This window comes from Tenrec ecaudatus, chromosome 5 (genome assembly GCF_050624435.1).
Source record: "Tenrec ecaudatus isolate mTenEca1 chromosome 5, mTenEca1.hap1, whole genome shotgun sequence".
NCBI classification, from domain to species: Eukaryota; Metazoa; Chordata; class Mammalia; order Afrosoricida; family Tenrecidae; genus Tenrec; species Tenrec ecaudatus.
The window spans coordinates 151073420-151091797 of record NC_134534.1 but is presented as its reverse complement, the minus strand read 5'-3'; the positions used below and the strand labels follow the sequence as shown (position 1 = coordinate 151091797).

At 55.3% G+C, this 18378-nt stretch overlaps 1 protein-coding gene across 2 annotated transcripts; it reads left to right on the top strand.

Moving 5' to 3' along the window:
- The first annotated feature begins 33 nt into the window (after positions 1 to 33).
- On the top strand, positions 34 to 16394 carry TMEM43 (transmembrane protein 43). 2 transcript variants are annotated; one of them, XM_075550086.1, is made up of 12 exons: positions 34 to 238; positions 4958 to 5107; positions 5960 to 6094; positions 6635 to 6729; positions 7465 to 7514; positions 7772 to 7841; positions 8598 to 8668; positions 8831 to 8952; positions 9143 to 9217; positions 9708 to 9809; positions 12917 to 13034; positions 15331 to 16394. In XM_075550086.1, the coding sequence occupies exons 1-12, from the start codon at positions 227 to 229 to the stop codon at positions 15531 to 15533; spliced, it is 1203 nt and encodes a 400-aa protein (XP_075406201.1). In that variant the 5' UTR covers positions 34 to 226; the 3' UTR covers positions 15534 to 16394. The 2 variants fall into 2 exon arrangements, with proteins under 2 accessions (XP_075406201.1, XP_075406200.1); XM_075550085.1 differs by lacking the exon at positions 34 to 238 and adding an exon at positions 2086 to 2145.
- Positions 16395 to 18378: the final 1984 nt, after the last annotated feature.

Sequence of the window (18378 nt, the reverse complement as noted above, 5' to 3'; positions counted from 1 at the left end):
ACGGACTTCTCGTTCCAGGAGGCACTGCGGCGCGCGCAGTCAGAAGAAGGTGGGGCGGCGGAGGGGTGGAGGCACCTGGGGCGGTAACTTGGGAGCAAGTCCCGCGTCGCCCTGGGCCTCTCGGGGATAGCTGCATCTCCCGCGCAGGAGACCTTGGACTCCCGCCGTCACCAATTCGTTTCTAAGCTGCACCCAGCGAGGCGGCGGCGGCGAACCGGGCGCCACGATGGCCGCGAATGTGAGTGGGTCCTGCTTAGCTGGAACGTACACAGGCTTCCCTCTGGAGCCTCCGCCCCTTTTGTCTGCCAGACCCTGCTCCGTGCCTCGATGGGTCTCCCTCTTCCACGCGTGTCTGTGTCTTCCCGCCGCGAATCTGTCGGTCCGTCTGCTTTGAGCCTCTCTGCCCTTTACTTTGATCCGTCTGGTCCTCGGGCCGCGCGTCTGTGGACGGGGAGACCAGGGAGGTGCCCTGGCCCCCGGGGGAGATGGCGCGCCGCACCCGAGGCTCCTCTCTTCACCTGCCCCGCCGGGGCCTCGCAGTTCCTCTTTAATTCCGACTCCAGGAGGTGCCCTGCGAGCAAACATGTGGCATTTGAGAGCCGCGCGCTTGGGACTTCAGAGAGGGCCTGTCTGCAGGTGGGGAGCACTGGCCATTCCCCAGCGAGCCACCCAGAGCAGTGACGCCGCCAAGGGGCCAAGGAGTGAGGTTTGCAGTGAGAAAGAGCAGTTCCCCGAGAGGCAGCCCTCCCCGCTGAAGGGGGCTCTTTTCCCAAGCCTGCCCCTTTCCTTGCCACCCCTTCCCTTAGGAACTTTTCTATGGAAGCCCAGAAATGCAAGGCTGGAAGGAGTAACCTCCACCCCCCCTAACCCCCCCCTCTCCGGTTTTGGGTGTGGAAGAAGCTGGTGACTCACCAGTCCTCTCTGAAAGAGCCACAGCAGCCAGCCTGGGCACCTTGCCAGCCCTGTACACGCCCTCCCTCATGTTTGGAAGGGTGTATTCCAGCCACCCTGTCCTGGCCGGTTACCCTTTCTTTCCATGCCCTTTCTCTGTCCCCACTCATTCAGATAGACCAGGGCTTGTCACCCACAGCCCTCCCACCCTCCTGCTCATGTTAGAGTTGTCTTGGGGGTGGTGGTGATGGAGCCTCGAAGCCTTGAATGTCCTACCTAGAAAGGCCACCAGGTGCCCCATGGATGATTTTTAGACTCCGAAAACTAGGGTCTGCTGGGGGAGAGTACTGCCGAGAGACTGTCCTACTCCTAGTCCATGAACTCCTATCTGCACCTGCACACACCCACTACCAGCACCACTATCACCACCATCACCACCACTATCACCACCATCACCACCATTATCACCACCCACAGTCACCACCATCACCATCACCACCACTATCACCACCATCACCACCACTATCACCACCATCACCACCACTATCACCGCCATCACCACCATTATCACCACCATCACCACTATCACCACCATCCCCACCACTATCACCACCATCACCACCACAGTCACCACCAGCACCCACCAGCACACCACTACTATCATCATCACCACCAACCACCATCCCCACTCCCACCACCCTATTTAACACATGGGCGCTTCCCCAACAGGGGAGGCATTTCCCCAGAGTCCTGCAGCCTTCCTAAAGGGCTGCAACCTGGGAAGGCGTTGAGGAAGGTAGGCTGGCTCTGGAGTCAGACCACCCTGGGGTCACATCCACATTGTTTAGCTCAAGAGGTGTAAGGCTTTAATGGCTTTGGTTTGGGCTTCCTCGCCTGTAACATGGGATCAGAGAGACCACGCGCCTGGCACTTCTTAGGTACTTAAGACACATAAACTAAACAAAGGTGTTTCGTCGTTGGTGTGTGCCGTGTTTCCTCCCCAGCTGGCCCTGTGAGGGCAGACCTCGCAGCTCACAACCCAGTGTGTGTCTTCCTGGCTTCAGAGGCAGGGCCCATCTTGGCTATGTTGGCACCTGACATTAGGACTCACTTGACTCTCCTCTGCAGCCAGGCCCTGAGTGAGTCATCTGCTGGTGGGGTGTACATTTACAGGTGCGGCCAGGCCGGCTGGGGAGGAGAGATCTGAAGATGGAGGCACGGGGCAGAGAAGTGACAGAATCCACACTCTGCATGGTAACGGCTATCGTGTGTGAGAAGCACTCTACCATCTTAGTTTATAAGTGAGTTGAGAGAGAAAAAAGAAAAATCAGGAGTGGAGCAACTTGCCCCCAGTCACTCAGCAAGTTTTGACCGAGCTGAGAGTTGAGCCCCGCTTGGTCTGTTTCAAAAGCCTGCATGTTGACATCAATTCCACATCTCTGAGCCCTGAGAACTGGACGTGGGTCATTGGGCATACCTGTGCCACCATGCTCACTGGGAATTTCCCTTCACTGTCTTACACTCTGGAGACGGCCATTTTTAGCTCCCAAGGGGTCTCCTTCCTTTTAGGACAAAAGCCAAAAGGTTATTGCATGAGTCTAGATGAAGCCCACTCTTAGCTCCCCATGGTTCCCCCATCACCTCTTACCCTTTGGGCCAGGAGGAATGAGAGCTGATTCTTCCAAATTCTCCTCCATTGCCTTTGTTTGGGAACCCCGGTGGGCAGGAGGAATGATACTCAGCTTCCAGCCCTGGCACCCTGGGGCCTGCTGTAGGGGAAGTCCATGCTGGGGTTGCCCTTGCTGCCCTCTCACTGCCTTCGGTGATTCCCAATGTTCAGTGTGCATTACAATCCCAGTGCCTGCCAGCCTGCCAGGATCTTTCACTGACTGCAGTCTGGCCAGGAAATGTAAGTTCTGAGCCTTGGCTTTGTATTTGTGGGATTGGGGAAGTGATGGCACCCACCTTAGAGGTGTCCATGACAGGCAGCTGATAGACTGAGTATGGACCGTATCGGCCATTGCAGTGAGTGACTCCAGGAAGGTTTCCAAATGGCATGGAATGCCAAGGCTCTTTCCAGACACGGTGGACATCTGTTCTCGGGCAGGCCTGTGCTGGAGGCCTTCAGGGAGGATTAGAAGAATATGCCGTCAGGTGCGTTCTAGCATAAACTCTGTTTCGAACCTCTTTACTGATCCTCTCCCAACGCAGTATGTCACCGTGGCAACACGCATTGGGGAGCCACTGGACATACTGGTGACTTCCAGCTCAGCTCTGGCTCACTGAACCAAAACCATGCCCACTGATTGCATCGGGGGGACCTTTTGGACAAGGTAGAACTGCCTTTGTGGGTTTCTACTCTTTATGGGAGTAGAACCATATCTTTTGCCTGTGGAGTGGCTAGTGGTTTCAAACTACTGACCTTGCAGTTTGTAGCCCTATGCATAACCGTGACAACACCGGGGCTAACCTGACAGCATTCCCAATAGTACACTGTACGGTGCTCACCGGGCCCTGGGCTGTCTAATGCCCTCACAAGAACCAGAATTGGATTGCTGCCCCCGTTTCACCAATGGGGAAATGGAAAGAACACAGAAATGAAATTGCTTTCCCGAGTTACCACAGTCATTCTGCCTCCAGAGCCCAAGTTCCCGAGGAGGACACCATGTGGCTTTGTGATCAGCAGTGAGCACACCCCTAACTTTGTGTTTGTTGTCAGCTGAACAGAGGCTGGCATTAGAGACCTCCTGCGAGCTGGCCCGGACATGCCTAACTGTGCACTTCTCCCCCACTGTCCTAGAGCCCTGGCCATAGTAGAGCGTGCGCGTGCGCACACACACACACACACGGGAGCTCTAAGACATCTGGAGAACAATTCCTTGTCACTCCATTTTCCCCAAAACATTTTGATGTACACATAAACATGAGGGTAAGCAAAAAAAAAACACACAAAAAACCAAACCATAAAAATGGTACCTTGTTGCCTAGATCATTGTTGGCAAATCCAAGCAAAAAAAAAAAAAACATTGCTACAAAATAGAACCAAACCATCAAAATAGTAAGTACCTTGTTGCCTAGATCATTATTGGCAGATCCAAGGCCCAATCCTGGTTACAAATTCCGCCCATAAAATCATCTTTGTAAACTTTGATCTTGCTTAAAATAAAATACTGATGGAAAGATCAGCCCTTTGAGCTGGCTGATTTTTGCTTAACGCTTTTTTCCTACAACATGAAAATGATTTTTTTTATGAAAGCATCCTAACGAGGCTAAGCACTCGCATGCAGCCATCTGCTGTCGTCGAGATGTGTTTGAAGATGGTGTGTTTATGCCGAAGCAGCCACGCTTTTGGACTTACCCTCATACGTAGGTGTGTGTGTGTGTAATGGAAACATCCATCCACACATTATTCATAATAGCCCCAAACGGGGAACAAGCCAAATGTTCGTAAGCAGTGACTGCAGAAACAAACTGCCGCTGATCCATGCGGTACTGTACAGCCCTAGCAAGGCATACGTCTCTGACACCGAACACGAGTGACTCTCAGGAGCCTTACTGAGTGAGAACCGGACAGAAAGGCGTTCATGCCGTGTGATTCCATTTACGTGAAGTTCTTGAGGAGGCGGAATTCATCCGGGTGGTGTTGGGACTCTGGATGGCTATTTCCGCAGGATGTAGGGCGCGTGGAGCATTGGGAGGGAAAGAGCAAGGCGTTTTCTGCGTGATGGAAATACGCAGTATCTTGATGGGCTATGGGTCACACAGGCGCCCTGGACAGTCTGTGGATTCTGAGTCTTAGCAAGCCTCCAGGACAGAGTAGACCTGCTCCCTGGGGGTGTCCGCCTGCCTCGTTCTCCCAGAGCAGCTGGCGGATCAAACCGCCAGCATGTCTGGCAGGAGCCCAGTGCTTCAGCCACTGCGCCACCAGAGTGCCTTCACCCAAGCTCACAACCCAGATGGTTATTATCTGTGGCTTTTGTCATATCAGAATTGTGTGTAAGGAAACACAGTCTCTACAAATGAATAGCAACGCCTAACTCCGACGCTGCTTCTTGTGCTCCCTCAGTACTCCAGTCTGGGCGGCAGAAGAGAGCACATCAAAACAACGGCCAAGCCCCAGCCAGGCTTCCTGGAGCGCCTTAGCGAGACCTCCGGCGGGATGTTTGTGGGTCTCATGACGTTTCTGGCTTCCTTCTACATCCTTTTCACCAATGAGGTAAAGTGCCCCATGGGTGTCTCCACAGAGCAAGGGTTTCCTCATGTCCGGAGGGGAGGTGGTGGACCCAGAGCGCAGACTTGGTCACAAAGGGCTTTGGTCTTAGAGAAGAGAGGGAAGGGCTGCTGAGTCCATCGGAAGTCTTTCCGTCGTGACCCGCCTCGGCACTGTTCACACGCCGGCGATCCTGGAGGCAGGTTCCGGCCCCGTGCCGTAGCACAAGCTGCCTCCATCCGGTCACCTTAGCAGCCTTTCTGGGTGAAAGCCGCCTTCTTGAGGGCTCATCCTTCTTGGGAGCGAAGGTGGCCCCAGTATTTCCAGGATCACACCCAACCAGCTCGGTCACGCAGAGAACAGAGGAGCTCTCCCTCCACATCAGTTGAGCCACAGTTGCAAGGGGAGCTCTGGTGTGCTCCTGGGGGCCTTGCTTTCTCTCGGGCCACAGTCCTGGTGGCCAGAGGGATACCTGCTTGGGGAGCCTGGGCCGGGGTCAAATGATTTTGATGACCATGCAGATCCGTGGGTGTAAAACTGAGAGTAGGGGAGGGGTGGAGGACGCAAAGGAACATTCCTGAAGGGACCTGGGCAGAGAGAGACACCAGCTAGTTCCAGTGTGGTGTCGATGCTGACATCGACTGGAGGGGCCGGGGTGGGGAGCCGTGGAGGGATGGGAGGAGGTCTGTCTGGGAAAGCACGGATCCCGGGGTCCCGTCCTGAGCTCGGCTTGCTGCCCCTCGGCTTCCCAGCCATCCCATGGGGAGGTGAGTCTCGGCGCTTGCCGGGCCCGCCCCTCTCTACAGTGTGCCTAGAGCTCGCTGAGACTTAGTGGTGTCTGCCTTCCTTTGGCTGCAGGGTTGCGCATTGAGGACAGCGACCGCCCTGGCCGAGGGGCTCTCTCTTGTCGTCTCCCCGGACAGCATCCACAGTGTGGCTCCCGAGAACGAGGGCCGGCTGGTGCACATCACTGGGGCCCTGCGGACATCCAAGGTAGGTTTGGCGGTGGTCGTGGCACTCTGGTGACTCAGCGCATCGCTGGGTACTGTCTGGTGAGCCTCCGCGTGGCGTGGGCACTCCTGAGTCCCAATTCCTTATCTGTAAACTGGGGACAGCCAGTTTGGAAGCTGCAATGAGCTAGTGACGTAGGTAGACATCAGTGCCTGGCACAGGTCTGAGCTGGACAAATCGAGGCTCTAATGACGACTGACCACGAGTGGCCATAGCCCACTCCTCCACACGTGCTTTGGCTATTGACACTCTCCTGTTTGAACACCGGGGGCGTTGGAGTTGGGGCCGTGGCGCGGTGCCTGAACTGTGAGGCTCCTGGTGACGGGCACCGCGTGGTCAGAACTTGAGGAAGGCATCCCACCATGTTCTCCCAGGTGATCAGCAAAGGAGTCATTGCTTGTCCCTGCTTCTTGATGCCGATTTCTTTCCAGTTCTGCCTTCCAAACCCTAAGCCAGAGCTTCTGGGATGGTGTGAGCCTCATCCTTTACTGATTTTTTTTGTGTATTTGATTCTTTGTGAAGCTCTTGTCTGATCCAAACTACGGGGTGCACGTTCCGGCCGTGAAGCTGCGGCGGCAGGTGGAGATGTACCAGTGGGTAGAAGCAGAAGAGTCCAGGTGAGCGGCCAGGAAACAGTCAGTCGGGGCTCAGGGAGGTGAAGTAAAACATAGGTGGCTTCCCACGGGACCCTTCAGAAATGTGATTAGTAACACCTACCCTCCCTGTGAGAACCCTTCACACGATTACAGTGCTTGGCTTTGCAGCACAGCTTCAAGAAAGGAGGTTGCTTAGCCGCCTTGTCTTGGAATTCATGGGCTGCATCGGCTTAGGCAGGCGAGGTCCCAGGCCTTAAAGGGTATCATTGCGCCAGTGCACCCACCCAAGCGTCAGTGTTCTCTCCTCTCTCCCACGAGCGAGCAGAGGTGGCCTCAGGCTTGCACCTCGCCAATCCCCGTAGACGTCCCCGAACAGGTTCTCATGGCCGGGTTCCTTGGAACCAGGTGGAGTCAGCCCCATGGAGCCCTATGGACACAAGAGGAGCGAGTGGGCAGGTGGCTGGGCGAAAGCAACCTGAGAGGCCTGGGAGGGAGCTTACTGAGCAGAGGGCCCCAGTGGGTCTCTGGCCTTGGCTGAGCCTGGCAGAGGTGCATGAGATGGCACTTCTTCACTCAGCCTTGATGGGCTGGAGCGAACTCTGCAGGGAGTGAGCACCCTGTCCCGGGCAGGTGTGGGCAAGGCTCTGCCCTGCTATGGGTTGGACCTCCCTGGGAGGTTGCTGCCAGCTGGGGATGCATAGATTGGAGTGCTCAGGAGCCTGCGCTTTCTCATTGCTGCCGGTGCTTCCCTTGCAGGGACTACAATGAGGATGGGCAGGTGAAGACAGAGACGAGGTACTCCTACAGTGAGTACTGGGACACCCCCTCCCCACCCCCGTGTGGGGCACACACAGGGAAGACTGGCTGCGGTGGGCACAGCTGTGAATGGAGTCCTGGGAAATCCCTGGGCGCTGGTTTTGGGCTCCTGGGTCTCCCCATCCTTTGAGTGAGCTCTGGGCGGTCCTTGAGTGGTTGTGACCTGGGAGAAGGAGACCCGGGCTCAGCGAGCTCCAAGCATGTGTCCGCTCATAACCATGGCTGGAGTCATCTCTTCCCTTGGCAGATTCGGAATGGAGGTCGGAAATTGTCAACAGTAGAAACTTTGACCGAGAAATTGGCCATAAGAATCCCAGGTGAGGGATATGAACAGCCTTGTCTGCTCCTGGGAAGACCTCTACTTCCGTTTATCTGAGTGATGGGACAGTACGGGCCAGAATTTTTAGGCTAAGACTTGTGTGGAGAGAGAAGGGAGGCAACACCTGACACCCTAGACCCCAGGGAGCTCCCCTCGAAGGCGGCGGGAAGACAAGGGTGGATAACAGGTCCCTGTCGGGGTTTGCATCTGCTCCGCCAGGGAAGCATTTTCTCAACAGCCGTGGGCGGAGAGCGCAGGGAGCCCATCAGGAAGGGCTTGGCAGGCACAGTGGCCTTAGATCTAGGCTTCTGAGCATTTCCAGAGAGGGAGGTGACTTGGGAGGAGGCATTCAAAGGAAGGAACGGGCCTGGTGAAGCAGGGACTAGACCCAGCAAGCCTGGAGTGTGGCCCGTCGGCAATGCTGGGCAAGGCTGTGCAAGATGGACCGTGGCTGCTGCACAGCAGAGTTGCCATGGTGCAGGGCCTGGGAGGGCAGTAAAGAGTGTGTGGCCATGCTTAGCTGATGGCTGGGGTGCAGTGGACAGGCTAGCAGGGTTAGGCAAGAGGATATGAACCTTTGGGAGACAGCTGGGGAATTCAGCTGGGGACAGAAGCTCTCAGGTTTGGAACAAAATGTCCTGTCTGGGCTGGGCTGGAGCCCCTGCATGGGGACCCTACCCAGCATACTCCAGAGGGTCCCAGGCAGGTCCTCCCCTGCTGGCTCACCGCACTGACAGCTGCCTCTGTCCCACAGCGCGATGGCAGTGGAGTCATTCACAGCCACAGCCCCATTTGTCCAGATTGGCAGGTTTTTCCTCTCAGCAGGTAAGTCTCAGCCCAGCGGGGGTGTGAGAAGTCGGGGGCTGGGAGTGGTGGTCAGGGTGGTGGGAAGGAAGACAGTTGAGCCCAGCCGTCAGGCTGAGAGTATTCATAGACTGGAGATGTATTGTTCTACATCCCTGTCCCTAACCGCCCTGCTGCTCTCAGGCCTCATTGATAAAGTTGATAACTTCAAGCCCCTGAGCCTGTCCAAGCTGGAGGACCCCCATGTGGACATCATCCGCCGGGGAGACTTTTTCTACCACAGCGAGAACCCCAAGTATCCAGAGGTACACAGCGCAGCTCAGGGCCTTAGGAAACGGCGCACGCAGCCAGGTCCCTGCTTGCACTCTGTAGCTCCCACAGCTGCAGTTGGCCACTGGGAGGTCGGAGGGAAAGGAGTTCAGTGAAGGGGGTGATACTGGCGGACCCTGGGCAGCAGCTTCTGACCCACTCATCTCAGATGCTTCTAACCCACAGGTGGGAGACCTGCGTGTCTCCTTCTCCTATGCAGGGCTGAGTGGGGACGACCCTGACCTGGGGCCTGCTCATGTGGTAAGTGAGCGTCGGAGGGGCTTCAGGGCCTTGCACTGGGGAGCCTTGTGCGTGCCTTTGAGCTATTCCAGAGGTTCGTGTCCCCCGGAACCCATGTGGACCCGGGCAGGTCTAGAGGGAGTTCATAATTACCCATGAGAGTGTCTTCTAATAACATTCAGATCTGCTGCTCCCAGCCCCCTGCCTTTGGTGGACAAATGTCTGGCCTTACGTTCCTGACCCTAGTAGGTGTGTGCAGCCCCACTCCAGCCCCGGGCTGTACCTGAAACCGCTGACGCCCCTAGGGCTCAGTGTACCCCCAGGGCAGACTTGTGGACAGCGAAGTCCCAGGCAGGGACGATGCTGACGTCTCGTCACTCGTGTCCCTCGTTAGCCTATCTCCCCAGAGGGCTTGCTGCGGCCAGGCGGGCTGGCAGATGGGAGAGGGGATTCTCGACATGTGCCAGTCCTCTGATCACCCCGTCAGCTCTGACACTGAGCTCTCCCCAAGGTCACGGTAGTTGCCCGACAGCGAGGTGACCAGCTAGTCCCATACTCCACCAAGTCTGGGAACACCTTGCTTCTCTTGCACCACGGGGACTTCTCAGCAGAGGTGAGTGATGGAGGGGGGAGGGGGCAGCTTGTTCCTTCCCCCTGTCTCTCCTCCCACAGTTACTCAACGGGCTCCTCCAGAGGACCTAGGCTGTGTGGCAAGGCAGGAATAAGCCCTCCCACAGCATGCCCAACCACGCTGGGCACTGAGGGGAGGCTGGCGAGCGCTGCAGGCCTGTGGTCGAGTACGAGCAGAAAGGCTGGCCAGAAAGGGCAGGCTGTGCAGAGGGCCACGAAGAGCCTTCCTGAGGACCTGCCCCGAGGCAAAGGGGCAGACGCAGGACACAGGCGTGGACGGCAGGCAGGGAAGGCCGCTCTGGGTGCCGTCTTGACTCAGCTGGACATGAGGTGGAGGCAGTCCTGGCGGAGTCAGGGTCTGTAGCCGTTCAGGCGAGGAGAGGGCCTCGAAGGCCAAGGGGTGCCTCTCGTGGGGAGTGGGATGGGTGGTGGGCAGAGGCACACTGAGGTGTGGACTAACTCAGGAGGCTCAGTGAGGGTCTGGCGCTGGCCCTCCCTGGCCCCGCACCCTGTAGACAAGCACCGCTTGGGCTCTGTGGGCCTTCCTCCGCCCCCACTGTGTGAAATGGGAAGGCGCATGCCTCACCTGCGTCCTCAGAGAAGCTGTACAAAGACGTAACCATCAGTTCCACTTGGTGTCTCCCAGGTTCACCTCTCTTTAGGCAACAATTCCTTTAATAGAAGATTAGGAGTTTTTACATTGTGTGTGGCACAGTGAGACATTCTCTACTGGCCTTAAAGTAGACCATGGGGCTTGTCATCAGGAAGGCTCCAGAAGTGAGGTACTTCTGACTCACAGTCACCTTATAGGACAGCATAGAACTGGCCCTGTGGCTTTGAGACTCTTGCTCTTTACAAGAATGGGAAATCTCAGCTTTCTCCCTAGGAGTGGCTGGTAGTTTTGAACTGCTGACCCTGTGGTTAGCAGCCCAACACTTAACCCACTGTGCCACCAGGGCCCCTATAGGAGGGCTAGGAAGGGAATAGGCCAAAGCGGGTGTCAAGGATTAGCTGTGACCCTTTGTCCCTATATGAGACCCTCAGTTTTCACCTCCCGTCAGCCTCACAGCCCCATGGCAGGCCTTGGGCCATGCCCACTCCTTAAACCTGGCCCAATAGGGTGTGATCAGGCTGCTGCCCAGGAGCCCAGTCACCCACCTCAGGGTGGGGCTTTCATTGCCCAACCAAGCTCTGATTGCCCCCTTCGGGGGGTGGGTTTATTATTTTTTTTTTTTCTAAAATTAGGAGACTTGTTCAGCCCTGGGCTTCCACCTCCTTCAGGGTCTCAGAGCTGCCCCAGCAGAGAGGAGTGGGTGAGGTTCCAGTGGTACTGAGCGCTGGTTCTAAACCTGGACGTCAGACACAGGCCCCAGTGTAGGCTCTGCCTGCCTCGGACCAGATCAGGAGCCTTGGTGGCTTAGTGGTTACGTATTGGGCTGCTAGCCACAAGGTTAGCAGTTCAAAACCACCAGCCTCTCCTCAGGAGAAAGATGGGCCTCTCTACTCCTGTAAGGAGTTCCTGTACTGTTTCAGAAACTCACAGGGGCTGTTCTACCCCATCCTATAGGGTGGCTGTAAGCCAGCATCTCCTCTGCCTGACCATTGTTTGTATCCTCACTGAGATTGTACCCCCACCTGTGCAATGGAAATGTTTATTATTACCTTACTTGGTTTTATGAAGATTATTCCATTATTCAACACAGTGTTCTTGTCTTAGAGAGATAGTGAAGATGGAGCAGACGTGGCCCCTGCCCTTGGGAACATAGAATATAGATAGCTTCTTAAAACGAGAGTCCGAGCAAGGTACTGATCATCTCGGAGCTTCAGTCTCCTCGTTTGTGACATGAGGAGAAGTGCCACCCTGTCAAGCTATTTGAAGATCGCATGAGCGAAGACAAGGGCCTTTACAAAGCTGGTGGGAACTCCATTGTCTGTTCCTTCCATTTTCCCAGAAAGGAACTTTTGGAAACCCCTTTGTGCTTGTCGAAATACTGAGGGACTGTGACTGAGTTAAGTGAGAGTATTAGCTATTATTATCAGCGCTAGAGATGGTAACAAGGGGGTCTCAGGAGGTCTCTGAAGAAGAGTACGAAGTTTACATTGGAGCCACGGGCACATCGAGCCCCGACCTGGAAAGGAGGCAAGTCTGGCCAGGTCGCCCCGGGCTGGGATGTAGGCTTTGGGGTCAGAGCAGCGGGGCCTGGGCAGGCTGCTGTGGGAGTGACAGGTACAAGCAGGAGGCCAGTGAGGAGGAAGCGCTCACCATAGTCCCAGAGACATAGTGAGAGACGAGGGGGTGGACAGGAGAGAGGCTTGGGAGAACATGGTTGTAGAGCTGACAGGACTGGCTGATGGACTGAATTTGAGATGGCGAGGGTTGTAGGTCAAGTGGATCACCTAGGTTTTGGCTTGGGCAGGCGGCTGCTTGTACCATTGGCTGAGACGGGGAAGACGGCCATGCTAGATGTGTGAGGACATCCAGGCGAGCCGTCCGGGAGGCAGCGGGAGCCACACAGGTGTGAAGTCCGAAAGAGGAGCCTGAGCCGCAGCTCTCCCTTTGCGAGCCAGCGGGTGGGATTCCGCGGGGAAGACTAGCTCGAGGGTTGCAACCTTGAGAGGAGAGGCGGAGGAGAAGGAACTGCGGTGGAGAGCGAGAAGCGAGCTGGGAAGGAGAGGACTTCTGAGTCATCAGGTCGGGTGTACAGCGTGCTGCGTGTCGCTGGGCACGCCAACACGCGGGCACCACCGGCTGTTGAGGGACGGTGGTAAAGGCTCCCCAGAGCGCGTGCCGAACGGAGGAGGGTCGGGCTACTTACAGATGACACGGGGGGCTACAGTAGCTGCAGGGGGTGGTATGCCGCCACGGAAGGCTCAGCCACGCCATGCACGTTTCTTCTCTCCTGCCCTGTGCTGTGCCCGCTGGGTGGAGAACCGGGCCCTGCAGCCCGTTTTTCCTTATCTCCCTCTGATTTGCCCAGAAGTGGTGCCAGCTTCTGGGTGGGCATGGCCCCTCAGCACTCATCCTTGCCAGCCGGTCAGCCTGTGACCCCGTAAGAGTCGTGACCCCTTTCTCTCCCCGCTGTTCCACAGGAGGTGTTTCAGAGAGAACAAAAGAGCAACTCCATGAAGACCTGGGGTCTGCGAGCCGCTGGCTGGATGGCCATGTTCATGGGCCTCAACCTCATGACCCGGATCCTCTATACGCTAGGTGGGTGTGGAGGCGCAGGGGGAGGCCACAGGGCCTCTTGCTCCCTCCTGCAGCCCTGAGCGTCTCCCTGTGCCTGTCACAGGGCCCTGTGCCCCACCCTCTAACCTTGGGATGAATAGAGCAGAGGAGGAAGGCAGGCATATGGACCAACATGGAGTACCTGCCATGTCCCTGCGGGGGTAACGTGCATGCCAGGCTTATACGAGGTGGCGCCCAGCCTTCGTGATCTCAGGGTCCGGCCCACTGATCCCCCTGTCCACTAGCTCACTCAATGCTCTTCTTTCATTGGCTCATCCCACAAGCGATCAAACAGCCACAGAGAGGGGGCTTTTGGGGGAGCAGCCCATGCTGCTTGTTGGAGTTCTGGGTTCTTGGGTCAGCCCCTTCCCCATCTCCCCTTCAGTTATTTCACACTGAACATGCACATAGGAGACACGCAGAAACTGCTGGGTTTCCTTCCCCAGCTCTACTACGCCTGAGCTGGAGTTGGGGCAGCCAGCCAGTGTGGAGCTCAGGGTAGAGTTTGCTGGGCGGCTCACTTGGCCCGAGGCTGGAGCCAGGAAGCCCCGAAAGCTGGCCTGATTCAGGTTGTGAGTCCCAGGGTGAGTGAGGAGGAGCTGGTCCGAGTGGTGTTCCCGGAGGCTGGGCCTTCAAGGGGACTCTCCTAAACCTTTATCCCAGTTTGTGTCCTAATCCACACTGGTCACAAGATTCTGCCCAACTTCCCTGGGCCTCAGTAGAAACTCCTCTTCCCGCTGTAGGTGGGGGGAGAGGTGGCTGCAAGAAAGCCCCGACTTTAGAGCTAGCGAGGGCCACAGGCCTCATTTTGCAGGGAGGAAACTGAGGCCCAGGGAGGGGAAGAACCCAGTTTTTTGGATGACTGGATTGTGCTCAGGAAGACTGACCCTCTCTCTGGAAAGGAGTGATCAGAATTTAAGGAAGTTCCTGTCTGTCTTTGAACTAAGCCCATCTGGGCTGTGACTTTGGGCAGGCTGCACCTCACCACCAACATGAGGCATAAGGTCCCTGCCAGAGGACTCTGTTTCTAGTCCGATGGCCTGCGGGCCTCGGTACCTCCTCGCCTGGAGTGCCCACTGCAGACTGCAGACAGGCACGTGAGCAGCTGGGCTTCACGCTGGAGCTCCTGGGAGCTCCAGCACGGCATCCACTCATCTGCCTCTCAGTACCCATCCGGCTCCTACATACCGAGGGCCTGTTCTGCGGGAGACGGCGGTCCAGGTGCTGGGGACAGCAAGCCCTGTCCTCTCGGCCTACGTTTTAGAGCAATGTCTACGAGCTCTATTGGGCATATTCTAATTCCTGAGCCTCAAGTGACTTTGTGGGTAAAATAGGAATAGCAGCTACAGAGTGAGCATTAGGGTTTGCTGAGAGGGTCTCAAGTGCTGAGCCCACAGTGTTAATGAACATGACGTCGCACATGGTAAGGGCTAAGTGGCAATGTGACTCACTTATGGAATGGCCCACTTGAGCTCCAGAGGTGGCATGCAGGGAGTAGGGGTAGAGTCCTAGGACCCAGTTGAATACAGCCCCTCTGGGTATCCACAGTTGCAGTGCCAACCAGCACGTGGCCAGACAGGCCCAGAGGAGAGTTATTCATGGTGAAATTAGCCTAAAACCAAAAGGCCCAACCCACTTCCATTAAACTGATTCTAAGTCAGGGAATACGACTGTAAACCTGTAGGGGAGCAGACAATCTCATCTTTCTCCTGAGGAGTAATTGGTGGGTTTGAACTACTGGCTTTGGGTATATCAGCCTAACCCACATTGCTGCTGGAGCCTAGCTTCCGCCCATGGGACAGCTTGCTGTGAGGTACTGAGGCGGGGCCTAGGCCCAGGCAAAAACATTTTCTTCAGCCCCGCCGAGAGCTGGGCACATCCGCATGCAGCACACAGCTTGCTGCTCCAGTGGAGTGCTTGCAGAACAGCCCAATGGGCCCTAGAGAGCTCCATCTACGAGTTCGGGGGAATCCAGGGGATAGACCATTTGCTAACAACAGCTGAATGTCTTTGTATTGACCTCAGACTACTATCAGTAGGTAAAGTTTGTACATCCCTTCTGTGTCACTCAGGGCCGGAGCTGAGCTGAGTGGGCGCCCCAGGCTACGCACAACCCAACAGTTGTTAAGTCTGTGCTTCCTCGGCTTCCACCACGAACCCCTCCCTCTCCTCAATCCCGTGGTGGCCAGGACCTCCCCTCTCTAGCAAGGGAATGAGTTGCTCTGTGTGACGCGGAGCACGTCAGCCCCCTCAACTCAGTGCCTTTCCCTCTCCGCAGTGGACTGGTTTCCTGTCTTCCGAGACCTGGTCAACATTGGTCTAAAAGCCTTCGCCTTCTGCGTGGCCACCTCGCTGACTTTGCTCACGGTCGCTGCTGGCTGGCTCTTCTACCGGCCCCTGTGGGCCCTCTTCATTGGCTGCCTGGCATTGGTGCCTATCATCATCGCTCGGACACGGGTGCAGGCCAAAAAGCTGGAGTGAAACAGGCCCTGGCGGGTGCCTGATCCAAGACACCACCTCCTGGGAGTGGGTCAATTGGATTCCCAGTTCTCACCACTCGAAGGAGCCTGACCTTGCCACATGCACTTGCCGGGGTTTGGTGTTCGTCAGCTAATGTCTCCCCCGCCTCTTCTGTTGCCCAGATGAGCGGCTTTGGTGGGGGCAGAGGCAGCTTTCAACCGACAGTGTTAAGCTTTCTCCTGTTTTTCTCTTCTCATGTCACCTGGCGTAGAGGCTGGGTTAGCTTGTTCCACTTTGCTCATCTGTGTATAGAAGGAAACAATGAGTGACGCTCCACAGAAACTGCTGATACAGGGGCGTGGCCGCATCCTCACTGGCTCCCATCCCTGAAGTGCCAGGACCCTGCCACAATCACCACACACATTGAGTGTCCGAAAGGGCGCCCTGTTACTGCTACACAGCAGTGGGTCACCTCTGGACCGAGCACACGCGTTTGAGCAGAGCACGATATGATAGTTCACAACACTGAGGATGGAGTAATGAGGAAAAGTTGGACAGTTACTGGGCTTTATACTTGGCTTAAGGTCTGGCGAAATCTTTTTATTGTAAAGTATCGCCAGAAGTCCTGCTTATAAGCTCATCTTTGCTATGATTAACAGATTCTTCTTGTATCTGTTCCTGCCCCAGGAAGGAATTTTTGAAAACAAAATTGAAAACACAACAAAAACCTCCAGCGGTAGGGTGGTAAGCGGGGCTATGCCTATGGATATGTATAGGTTTGACAGGCTATTCTGCAAATGCATTGCGAATATGAGGGTAAGCCAGGAAGTACTGCTACACAATCATAGGAGCCTTTTTAAAATAAAACTATCAAAATGGGAAGCTGTTGTTTGTTGATATCTTTTCTTTCATCTTGGTGGAGATGCTCTGAAGGCGGTGTTTTATTTTACACTCTTTCATTAATGCCACATCACAACAATTTTAGCACACTCGAGGGACTTAAATCTGTGAAATCTGAAGGGGCAAGAGGATGGCCAGAGGTTGAGTAGGGGGAGATTTCCAGATTGTCCCAACAAAGTGATTGCAGGAGCACCCTTGCCGCCTTCAGAGGAGGAGTAGGTCCACTGAGGGGGGGCTGGCCAGGGGGGTATCAAGTCTTTGGCTAAACTTGCTGGGCCTTTTTCTTACCAGTGTGCAGTTTTCACTTGCCTTAGAACTTCTTCCTAATAAGACTCCATGATCGTTCTGTCTCGTGGGAAAAGCTATTAAGATTACACTTTTGGAATCCCCCAAAACAGTCAGTCACCTGAGCCAATCTGAACCATCAGTTCACTGACCCAGCAGATAACCTTGAAATCTATTTGGATTAGACCTTGCTCCCAATTTTATTGGAAAATCCGATGTGGGATTATAAAGAAACTTTTCCTCAGCTTTGTCTCCCCCAAAGATGTGCCAAATATTAAAGGCTATTTGCTAGCCTATGGTGGAGAAGAGTTAATTGCCAGACTACTGTCTGGGCCCACCACAGGTAGGGCCCGCTTTCTGCTGTTAAGGACAATGGGCTACTTCTCCCTAAAGGCTGGCTGCCTGGGTTTGGTCCTTGTAGGTGGGGTTCACACCCTACTGATAATGGTTTCTATGGAGATCCAGAGAACAGGTCAAACCTGCTCAGTGACATCCAAAGTTAGGTTGCCATCCTGAATCTAGGATCTGCCCATCTTTGTCACATGTGTGCCCCCAATCCCTCCCCTTCCTATTGTGTGTATATCCCTAGCCTGCCCCCCTCTCATTGCTGTATAACCTATAGTGCAACCCCTTCCTGTGATGTCTTTACCTGTAATTAGTGGGCTTGCACACCCCACAAAGGTATATCGGCCTGGGTTAGCAATAAAGATTCTCCTTGGCCTCAGCTCTTCCCTCCCTCTCCCCCATCCTTGCTCCCCTGTTCCCTTTCTCCTTGTCTTCCTCCCTCTCCCCCTCTCTCCTGCCCTCTGGTCTCCCACCTCCACATGGACCACCAAGCTGGGCTGAGGTGAGCATTGCTACCATGAAATGTGTCTGACTCCATTATTTCTATCTCTCATGCTCTATGACTTCACTATAATCTTTACCTATCGCAGTACAATTGCTCCTGTCAAACCTGTGATTAGGTGTGGGGGCTGGCCTTTCCCCACAATCCGAGATTCGTCCTTGGTTATGGTTTGTTTGTGTTCATTAGCTTTGATCTGGCAGAGAAGCGTAACAGATGGAAAGATCGGCTCTGAGCTGGCTGGTCTTCGCACGCTTTGGCACCCATCAATCACCCCGAACGCCTGCCGAGGCCAAGGAAACGCCAAGCCACTTGGGATCCCAGCTCCGGCAGTTGCATGCATGGCAGCTCTGGGGTTTTCTTCCATCACGGCTGGGCTTCAGTCACAGTTCCTTCCTTCAAAGTAGACCATCTTCCTTGGCTCGTCTTTGGTCTTCCTGACATTCCTAAGACACTTAATCCATCTAAACACGGTTTTACGCGGGCAGAATTGCTGTGAACGCCGCAAAGTTGGAAAGCTTCGGTGATTTGAGAAGGTACACTTGAGTTTTGTTAAAAATTTGGTATTAGCTCTGACCTCAGAGTCGCATGCTGCCCCTTTCTGAAGGCACCCTGCCAACCCGCAGGGAGGCTGCACTGACCGGCACAAGGTGGAGGACCCACCTTCAAGGCAAAGGTCAAACAGGCCTCCACCTGCCATCCTCCTCTACCCTGTTCTGACACCAACCATTCCTCCCACGGGATACACTTCTCTGCTGGGTTCAAGAACTCGTAATGGCCGCACAGAACTCACGACTATTAAGGGGAAGTGAATGGGTTACAAGTCAGGATCAGGAG

Bases quoted from the DNA above. Each gene is read 5' to 3' on its own strand.
- TMEM43 (XM_075550085.1), top strand. From the start codon at position 2,101: ATGGAGGCACGGGGCAGAGAAGTGACAGAATCCACACTCTGCATG. The intron at 5,108-5,959 runs GTAAAGTGCCCC...CTTTGGCTGCAG, and splicing joins ACATCCTTTTCACCAATGAG to GGTTGCGCATTGAGGACAGC. The intron at 6,095-6,634 runs GTAGGTTTGGCG...TTCTTTGTGAAG, and splicing joins GGGCCCTGCGGACATCCAAG to CTCTTGTCTGATCCAAACTA.